Source organism: Lolium rigidum, chromosome 1, assembly GCF_022539505.1.
Source record: "Lolium rigidum isolate FL_2022 chromosome 1, APGP_CSIRO_Lrig_0.1, whole genome shotgun sequence".
In the NCBI taxonomy this organism is placed as follows: domain Eukaryota; kingdom Viridiplantae; phylum Streptophyta; class Magnoliopsida; order Poales; family Poaceae; genus Lolium; species Lolium rigidum.
The window spans coordinates 187,378,068-187,388,431 of record NC_061508.1 but is presented as its reverse complement, the minus strand read 5'-3'; the positions used below and the strand labels follow the sequence as shown (position 1 = coordinate 187,388,431).

At 49.2% G+C, this 10,364-nt stretch overlaps 1 protein-coding gene across 1 annotated transcript; it reads right to left on the bottom strand.

Moving 5' to 3' along the window:
• Window positions 1-6,693: 6,693 nt before the first annotated feature.
• Window positions 6,694-8,050, bottom strand: LOC124682832 (xyloglucan endotransglycosylase/hydrolase protein 8-like). Its single transcript, XM_047217442.1, has 3 exons — window positions 7,739-8,050; window positions 7,440-7,636; window positions 6,694-7,340 (listed from the first exon to the last, which is right to left on the bottom strand). Exons 1-3 carry the CDS (start codon window positions 8,006-8,008, stop codon window positions 6,965-6,967), a joined length of 843 nt encoding a protein of 280 aa, XP_047073398.1. The 5' UTR covers window positions 8,009-8,050; the 3' UTR covers window positions 6,694-6,964.
• Window positions 8,051-10,364: the final 2,314 nt, after the last annotated feature.

Below are 10,364 nucleotides of genomic sequence, written 5' to 3'. Positions count from 1 at the left end.
GGTTACTATGTATCTTAAAGTTTGAAGCACAATGAACTTAATGACTTGATCATATGCTACGCTTACTATGGGTGTATGTACATCACATCATTCACCTAATGATATGATCTTGCTATAAATAACATCCAATGTTCATGATCAGGAAACCATGATCATCTATTAATCAACAAGCTAGTTTAACAAGAGGCTTACTAGGGATTCCTTTATGTTTACAAAACACACAAGTATTAATGTTTTCGGTTAATACAATTATAGCATGGTATGTAAACATTTATCATGAACGCTAAGATATAACAATAAACACTTTTATTATTGTCTCTTGGGCATATCTCCAACAGTAGACCCTTCTCGGAATCCTAGTAGCATGACGGCGTGGTGGTGGTGGTGGAGAAGAATTCCTGTAGGGCTACGCCAAGCCGACGCAGGAGTAAGGACTGATAGAGCATGGCGGCTAGGGTTTCAAATGAAGGTGCGGCTAGGGCTGCCTTGACCCCTACTCCACCTCCTAGGGCCGGCCCACAAAGAGAGGGGAAACTTTCCCCTCAAGTTTGTTGGATGGCCTTTTAGGGCATGGTGCGCCAGACCATTAAGGCTAGGCAGCACCCCTTCAGCCCATGTGGCCCTCCCGGGGTGGTAAGCCCACCGGCGGCTCTATAGAACCTTCTACAAGCTCTAGTAAAAATACCGAAACTTTTCCCAAACACTAGAAAGTGACTTTCCTTATATGAATCTTGTTCTCTAGACTATTCCGGACTTCCTTGTGATGTTCTGGATCCAATCCGAGACTCCGAACAACATTCGGTGTCCATATTATATTCCATATCCACTTAAACAACATCGAACCTTAAGTGTGTCACCCTACGGTTCGTGAATGATGCAGACATGATTGAGAATCATCTCTGATCAATAACCATTAGCGGGACCTGGAGATTCATAATGCCTCATTCATATTCAACGATGACTTTGTGATCGAAAGAACCATAAGCAAACGATACCAATTCCCTTTGTTGTGCGATACTTTACTTATCCGAGATTCGATCATCGGTATATCCATACCTAGTTCAATCTCGTTGCTGATAAGTACTCTTTACTAGTTCCGTGATATGTCATCCCTTGTGACCTAGTCAGATGCTTGCAAGCCAATTGGATGCCATCTCACTGAGAGGGTCCAAAGTATATCTCTCCGTCATTTGGATGGAAAAGTCACACTCTTGATCCATGCGCTTCAACACATACTTTGAGAATACCCAATGACACCCTTTATGACCCCCCAGTTACAAAGTAGTGTTAGATGTCATCAAAGTATTCCTCCGGTGTTGGTGATTAACATCATCTCATGGTCGAAGGATTAGGTTACTATGCATTTGAGAGCTACAACAAAATGAACTTTAATGACTTGATATTATTGCTATGCTTACTTTGGGTGTGTGTCTATCATATCATTCCCCTAATGACATGATCCCGTTATCAATAAACTCCAAAGTTCATGATCACGAAACCTTGATCGTCAATTGATCAACGAGCTAGTTTAAACTAGAGACTTACTAGGGACTCCGCTTTTTTTTTATAAAACACACATGTATTAGTGTTTACGCTTAATACAATTTTAGCATGTAGTATAGACATTTATCATGAACAAGGAAATATGATAATAACTAAATTATTATTACCTCTAGGGCATATTTCCAACAACATGATCATTGAGGAGGAGCGTGATGAAAGCTTGTATGATCAGGGCTGGGAATTTCAAGGTGAGTTGATTGATACTGAGCCAGGAACATCGGCCGAGTTGGTCGATTTCCTCCATGTGCATCACGCAATGCGAGACAAGAGTACTCACAACCGACCCAAGAATGATTTGGTCCATCATATTTGGAACCATGTTGGAAATCGCTAGCCTTCTATTTGAATTCCATTGTATGACCTATGACTTTATGTTTGTTGTGCGGACTAGACGCTACTATTTGTGTTTTTCAAAACATTGTTACTATTTATGCAACTATTTTATGTAATTTTTTGCTAATATTTGTTGTGTTTATTCAAAAACCATGGCATATATTCTAAAGTCAGTTCAAAAAATAGCCCCCCAAAAGCAAGGCAACGGACCACGCGCGGTTCATCGTTGGGACCGTTGCTAGGAGCAAACGGACATGGAACTCATAGGTGTTCACCTGCTAGCACATATAGAACAAAGTGAACAGATTATCTGTCCGAAATACGGTCCACCGTTGGAGGTGGCCTGAGAGCATCTCCACCGGTGATCCCCATAGCGACCCTAATAGCGATTTGTGGGTCCGGCGCGATATTTGGGCCACACCGGTGCGCTCCAAAAGTAGCCGACCAGTTTTGGAGCCTAATACAATCGTTGGCAACCCCGTGTCGGCCCCTTCGCGTGGGGTTCCGAACGGGTGCGCCGGCACTCCCGTCCACGTAGGAATTTTTTCCCACGAGACCCACTTGGCAGCTAAACCCGCCCATTCTCCACCCACTCTGCCCCCTCCCGGTCCGCCTCACACCCCTCTAAATCACCATCGCCGCATCCTTACCCATGCATGACCTTTGCTTTACCATCCTAAAACCGCCATCATAGCCCACGCCAAAACCTCTGCCATCCTGCATTGTCGGGTTGCCAAACCTACTGTCTCCCCTGGCTCCTCCCCCGACGCCTACTTCCCACAAGGTGTTCGGCGGAATGCCGCGATGGACAACGACGATAATATGATGACACAACTGTTCATGGAGGAGGAAGCCCATGCCACCACCAAGCGTCAAAAATAGTTACTCATGTTGGTGAACCTTCTCTGCCTTCGCCAACACCTGTTCACTGTCAGCGCGCCTTGGCATGGCGGTTTGAAGGTTGGGAAGACGGCGGACAAGGACTGGCATCGTCAAGCGGGTGCATTGATGCTTGACTCTGACTACTTCACCAACAACACAACACATACGCCAAAGGATTTTTGCGCTGATTTAGGATGAACATGTATATGTTCATGAAGATTGTGTTGTCAGGGAGTATGACACATATTTCATGTGCAACAAATACTGTATCGGCTTATGGGGATTCTCATCAGTTCAGAAGTGCGTGGATGCTATGCGCTATCTTGCATACGGAGCTCCCGCAGATTACTATCTGCATATGGCTGGGTCAACAGGCTTCGGACAGTCACCAGGTTTTGAAGGGAGGTGGTTGCAGTGTTTGGGACAGACTATTTGAGAGCACCAAATGAAGAAGATACATCTCAGATCCTGGCACAAAAATGGAGCAAGAGGTTTTTCTGGTTTGTTAGGAAGTATCGACTGGATCCATTGGGGTTGGAAGAATTGCCCATTTACTTGGCAAGGGCTATACAAGGGGTACACATGAGAGTGCAGTGTCATAGTTGAGGCAGTGGTTGATTATGACCTCTGGATTTGGCACACTTTTTTCATCATGGCATGAACTCACAACAACATCAACGTGCTACAATGCTCTCTCGTGTTTGCAAGGCTATCTAAGGGACATGCTCCGCCATCAACTTTGAGATCAACGGCCACCCATACAACAAGGGGTACTATCTAGCGGATGGCATTTATCTAGAGTATGCTACATTTGTGAATATAATTTCAAATCCTGTTTCGGAGAATGAAGCTTATTTTGCGACATGCCAGGAAGCATGTCGCAAGGATGTAGAGAGGGCATTTGGCGTGCTCCAGCATCGTTTTGCCATTGTTCGGTACCCTGCTCTCAACTGGTCGAAGTCTCAGTTGTTGGAGGTGATGAACGCTTGTGTGATCATGTACAACATGGTCGTTGAGAGTGAGCGTGATGCACCTGCGAACGATGACCATCCATTTGATTTAGAGGGACCTCTTGCTCAGGTTGAGCAGGTACCAGTCTAGTTTGCCGCTTTCCACCGGATGCATGGAGAAATCTGAGATGCAGTTGTTCATTCTCAACTACAGAATAATCTAATTGAGCATTTCTGGATTCAAAGAGGAAATGCTCCATTATTCTTGAATTTGTTTGATTGCAATTTTTTGATGCTGGTATGAATAATTGAATTTGTATTTTTGACCTATGTCGTGAAATAATTTATATGTTTTAACATTGTAAATTATTGTTTGAAGTGGTTGCAAAATATTAGCTCAAATTTTGGTTCGGCAATGTGGGGGCTTGGGAGCAAGCAAGCAGCCAGTGGTTGCCTATCCAAAGGTGATGTGGCGAACCTTGTTAGGGCATCTCCAGCGGGGCGACGCAAACGGACGTTTTTCGTCCGTTTGCGTCTACGCGGACAAAAAAACGTCCTCCAGCGGGGCGACGCAAAATGTTCGCAGTGTCCGTCCTGACGCAAACGTGGACCAAATATGCGCCAGGAATGCGTCTCTGTGGACGCGTCCGCGCGTCCGTTTGTGTCTGGTTGGGCTACATGCAGCCCTCTCTCTCCTCCTTTAATCACGCATGCGCTTATTCCTAGCCACACAAACAGAACAATAAAGCTAGACTTACGGACTGCTTTGGTTACGGGAATCCTACGGACAAACGTGGAGAAAATCTGTTGGATGAATTGCTCCCACCTTCCATGATTTTCGGGATGCAATCCCTTGCCTTTCCTACACGTCAGCGCGTAAGTCATATTCCGTAGGAAATCAGCTCCAGAATCCAGATACCACGGGGACGTACCTGACTGTGTAAAAAGTGGTGGTCGCGCAGTGCCAGAAGAGCCAGTCATAGAACCAGCAGCGCTCGGCGAGGAAGAGTCTGGAGTAGCGAGCAGACCACGAAGACCCCTGAGAATGTCCTGATCAGAGAGTGCAACTGCAGAAGATCCTGAAGAGCCAGCCTGCTGACGATCCTGGAACTGCTGACGTAAACTGTAATCCCAAGCATCAAGCAGGCGGTAAAGCTGCGCTATCTCATGCGCAGAGAGGGGCGCGACTGGAGAGGTCGACGTACAATCAGGTGCCGACGAGGAGCTATCACCCACACGCACATAGGCCACCAAAGGGGGTGACGGAGAGCAACACGCCGATGAAGACAGAGTCGGCAAAGCGTGGTCATAACCACGTGAAGAGGCCGCGAAAGTCGATGTAGAGCGGCAGGCCGACGTAGACGGAGTCGACGAAGCGCGGCCATAACCGCGGGAAGATGCCGCAAAAGTCGATGTAGAGCGGTGGGCCGACGTAGACGAAGTCGGCGAAGCGCGGGCAGAGCCACATGAAGAGGCCGCAAAAGTCGGTGAAGCGCGGGCAGAGCCGCATGAAGAGGCCGACGTAGACGAAGTCGGCGAAGCGCAGGCAGAGCCGCATGAAGAGGCCGCAAAAGTCGGTGGAAGCGCGGCGAGTCGCGTGAAGAGGCCGCAAACGGCGACGAAGAATGGCGAGCCGTCATACACGGAGGCAGCGAACAAATACCAAGTACCGAAGGGAGACCCAAAGAGAAGGCGGGATCAGCGGAAGAAGTCATAGCCGACGACAGTATTTCTTTTTTTTTCGCTTTTTTTTTTCTTTTTTTTGCTTTTTTTTAGATCGAAGTCAACGGAGGAGAGAGAAACCAGATCACAGGGCGGCCGGCGCGGGATGAGCAGGGGCCGGTGCGAACGAAGCCAAAAGAGGAGAGAGACACCAGATCTTGGCCGAGGAGCACGGGATCAGGCCGAGCCGGGAGAGGAAGAATCGAGGCGGGGCGGGCAGGCACGGGAGTGGAGCACGCAGGAGTCGTAGAAGAAGCTGGCCTCCTTGCTGATGGGGCACGCGTTCGGCAGGTCCTGGAAGGCCTGGTCGAGGCAGGACGGAGCAGAGCGCGAGAGCAGGACGGAGGACCTCGCACGGAATCGACCCAGAGCGGGGCAGAGCGGGGCGAACGACCCAGAGCGGGGCGGGCGACCTCGCACGGGGGATCTGAGGCGGGAGACCTCGCACGGAATCGAGGCAACCAGCGGGAGAGACGGCCGGCGGCAGCAGCCGGCGGAGAAAAGGCGGAGGCCGGCGGAACAAGCTGAGACGCACGACCTAGAAGAAAAATAGGACCAAAATTTGCTCTGATACCATGTTAGAGCAATATGCTTGTTGTATTACCAGGGGGCCAAAGGCCACAATATATAGTACATGTACAGGTGCACATATGCAGAAAGCCCTCTAACATATGGGAAAACTACAATAGACAGATATATACATCTAACACTCCGTAAGTGTAGCGTTACTCCAAACAGAATCTTTCCCTCTCTCTCCTCTCTAATCACGCATGCGATCAAATAAATACGTCACTGCCGCTGGAGAAGGGACAGACGCATGCGGACATTTTTTACGTCCGTGACCGACGCAAACGGACATAAATATGTGTCGCCCCGTACCCTTACAAGGATCGAGAGCTCACAAGTCACATGGTTTATGGAGTTTCGTACCGAGTACCCTCAGCCGACCACAGAGAGAGAGAGAGGGGTATATCGGACAGTGGGCACCGCTCGAACATGGCAGCGCTGTGTGCACAGCTGTGCCGTCACTCAATGCGCGCTACCGAGGAAAGGAACAACGAAGCAGACAGTTGTCAGTTGTCTGCTTCCCATCAACAATCATATTTCAGCTTGCAAGAATCTATTGGAAACGCGTCCATCATTATCTGCAAGAAAAGGTCGGAAACGCATCGTCGTTATCTTACAAAAAAGTCAGGAAACGCAATCCTACAAAAGTTTCTGAACAGAACATGTGACAAGATGTCACAAACCCAAGACGAAATGTCAACATTCCTTATAACTATATGTTCGATTTAGTTACATTCTTCACACCTACACTTTCATCCTTCTCAGTTGATCTCGGCATGAAAACAAACGGTACCAAATCAGGAACGACGACGCTACAAATCTACACGGGAAATGGCACAGGGGGTACATGTCCATGGTGGAATCGAATGGAATGAATGAACAGTTGTAAGAAACAAAAATTAATCAAATCTGGGGTGGCCAGCTATAATTCAGATGGATTCATTGCATCACTTGCGGCCACACTCCCCGGGGAATCCCTTGGGGAAGCGCCAGCCGTCGGCGCAGTAGTTGTAGGAGAGGCAGTTGCGCTCCGCCCAGGCGACGGTGTCGAGCTCCTCGTCGCCGAGCTCCCTGTGCATCCACGCGTCGGAGCCGTCGGGGCAGCGCGACGAGTTCTTGCTGTGGACGCAGCCGTTGGCGTGGTAGGCGCGGTAGGAGACCACGAAGGGCTCGTGCCTCCAGTGGATCTTGACGTTGCCGTGCTGCGTCGCCCAGTAGCTGCCGTCCCACAGCGTCGCGTGCACCTCCATCGGCCTGCTCGTCGGGAACGGCAGGTCATCGTAGTTCTTGAACGTCCTCACCGCCACGTTGTCCACCTCGAATCTGGCAATGGCGAATTTGGGCGAATCGAACCAAATTAGTTGGAATTGTACGAACACATTAGTCGAATTGGATGGAAAGAACTTGGAATTGGACGCGTACATGATGTTCTTGGGGTTCCAGGTGATCTTGTAGGTGTGGAAATCGGCGGAGGGGTCGAACCAGAGGTAGAACTGGTGCTCCTTCTTGCCGTCGCCGCTGGCCCAGACGTTGGTGTTCATCACGTAGGGCTGCCCGCTCGAGTTCCCCATGAACTCGATGTCAATCTCGTCGTGGGTGCTGCTCTCCCCGGAGGTCAGCTGAACACATCCAGCGGCATTCATTTCATTAGCCAAAAGGAAAGAAGAAAAAAAAGCACACAAGATACATATCCTCTGCACGGATGAAAGGGATGGGCCTACGTAGAAGGAGGTGACGGTGCCGGCGGAGTTGCCGTCGACGAGCTTCATCCGGACGCTGAACTCGCCGAAGAGGTACTTGTTCTTGGATTTGAAGCCGGAGCCGGATTCCTGGTCGAGCTCCAGAGAGAACTCCTGCCCGCCGTTGCCGTCGTCCTTGTACCCGATGTGGTCACGGTCGCCAATCACCTCAAACTGCTCGTCGAAGTCGGCCTTCGCCGTGAGGACGGCGAGGAGGGCCAGAACGACGAGGAGGGACAGGCGTGCTGCCATGTTACGCTGCTGCTCTGCTCTTCCTGTATGATATGATGCAGGTACAGTGGTACTGGAATGGTGTCAGTGTGTTGTTTCGCAACGGGGCCTCGCTTTTAAGTGATGCTCTTGTCTCCGCCACCGCTAGATGGATGGATCGAGCTGGTGGTGAACTGGTTGGGGCCGGCGTCACGGAAGGTTTCGATAATGCGGGCGGTACACGCACATGTTCGTGTCGGCTGGGACCAAATTTTTCCAACTTTTCTTTACCAGAATCTTCGGTGGGCTGTTGTTGGTGCTTAATCACATGCCAAATCCACAAATAACGGTTTTGATAATAATCTACTCCCTCTATTAAAAAAGCTAAAATGCATCACAAGTACTACCTCCATACCGGTTTACAGGACAATTACATATTTCAAGAAAGAAGTTTAATTGCAAATTTAGTTAACAAAATGTAAGATATATGCCATAAAAATTATACCATTGGATTCATATTCAAAAGAAGTTTTCAATGGTATAACTTTTTGTAATATATATCACATTTTTATTGACCAAATTGTTAGTTAAAGTTTTTTCTCGAAAAGCGTAATTGCCTTGTAAATCGGTATGGAGGCCGAAAATTGAATACTCAAATCGATACGGTTACCGACCTTTCAAAACGTAACGTACGGTAACTAAATACATCATAGTTTTCATCTAGGTTACTAGCTCGCCGTATAGCTCTGTATTCGCTCACGTGGCAATGGCTAGAGACTCAGTACTGGGACCCACATATCATCCAGTTCGCCACTAGCTCTCCTCTCTCTTCCTCCCTTTCCCACATCGGACCACGCCGCCGTTCTTCCTCCGCTAGTGCAGCGCCGCCGCGTCGCGCTTGTGTTGCCCCGTCCAGCCACCCTCCTTGTGAAGGATGCGCTAGCGCGGCCGATGGTGCTCCGTGGGGCTGCGTGTGGGGAATCGGCTAACAGAAGCTGCTCCCGATGCATCGGGTTGCGTGGCTATTGGTCGCTGCTCTCGGCCTACGCATGCTTGCTCGTCGCGGGGCTGCTCGCTGACCTCCGCACATGGTCGCTGCTCCCGAGTTGCGCCTGCTTGCTCGCTGGCCGCGTGACCACGATTTTAGGGTTCAATTGCGACTTCTCGTGCCGCGACGTCGTCATGCACAACGTAGAGGTGTGGTGATGCGCGACGGGGCCACTGTTGGGGCATCTCTAGGTCGCTTCTCAGAGGAGGTCGTAGGGCACACACAACTGATCGCGCTGATAGGAAGGTCGGTAGCTGAATATTATCCACGCGAGGAGTGGTATGGCGGTGGCAAGGTGGGTAGCGCGGCCACTGATACGTCTCAAACGTATCTATAATTTCTTATGTTACATGCTAGTTTTATGACAATACTCACATGTTTTATATACACTTTATATCATTTTTATGCATTTTCCGGTACTAACCTATTAACAAGATGTCGAAGCGCTATTTACTGTTTTCTGCTGTTTTTGGTTTAAGAAATCCTACACAGGAAATATTTTTCAGAATTGGACGAAATAAAAGCTCACGGCCCTATTTTCCACGGAGGATTCCAGAATACCGAAGAAGAGTCGGAGGCGGCCAGCAGGGGGGCCACCCCATAGGGCGGCGCGGCCCACCCCCCTGGCGCGCCCAGGTGTGGGGAGGGAGCCCCCTGGCTCCCCCGGCGCTGCCCCTTCGCCTATATATTCCTTCGTCTCGGAAAACCCTAGTACCGAGAGCCACGATACGAGAAAAGTTACCGAGACGCCGCCGCCGTCAACCCCATCTCGGGGGTTCGAAGATCACCTCCGCACCCTACCGGAGAGGGGAATCATCACCGGAGGGCTCTACATCACCATGCCCGCCTCCGAACTGATGTGTGAGTAGTTCATCCTTGGACTATGGGTCCATAGCAGTAGCTAGATGGTTGTCTTCTCCTATTGTGTCATCATGTTTAGGTCTTGTGAGCTGCCTATCATGATCAAGATCATTTATTTGTAATGCTACATGTTGTGTTTGTTGGGATCCGATGAATATGGAATACTATGTCAAGTTGATTATCGATCTATCATATATGTGCTGTTTATGATCTTGTATGCTCTCCGTTGCTAGTAGAGGCTCTGGCCAAGTTGATACTTGTAACTCCAAGAGGGGGTATTTATGCTAGATAGTGGATTCATGTCTCCATTGAATCTGGGACAGTGACGAAAGTTCTAAGGTTGTGGATGTGCTCGTTGCCACTAGGGATAAAACATCAATGCTTTGTCTAAGGATATTTGTATTGTTTACATTACGCACGTACTTAATGCAATTGTCCGTTGTTTGCAACTTAATACCGGAAGGGGTGCGGATGCTAACCCGAAGGTGG

What these genes read in the sequence shown, in the direction of transcription:
- LOC124682832 (XM_047217442.1), bottom strand. Translation starts at nt 8,008, where the DNA reads ATGGCAGCACGCCTGTCCCTCCTCGTCGTTCTGGCCCTCCTCGCCGTC. An exon ending in GCACCGTCACCTCCTTCTAC is followed by an intron (nt 7,637 to 7,738) that starts GTAGGCCCATCC and finishes GGATGTGTTCAG; the next exon opens with CTGACCTCCGGGGAGAGCAG. An exon ending in TGGAACCCCAAGAACATCAT is followed by an intron (nt 7,341 to 7,439) that starts GTACGCGTCCAA and finishes CGCCATTGCCAG; the next exon opens with ATTCGAGGTGGACAACGTGG.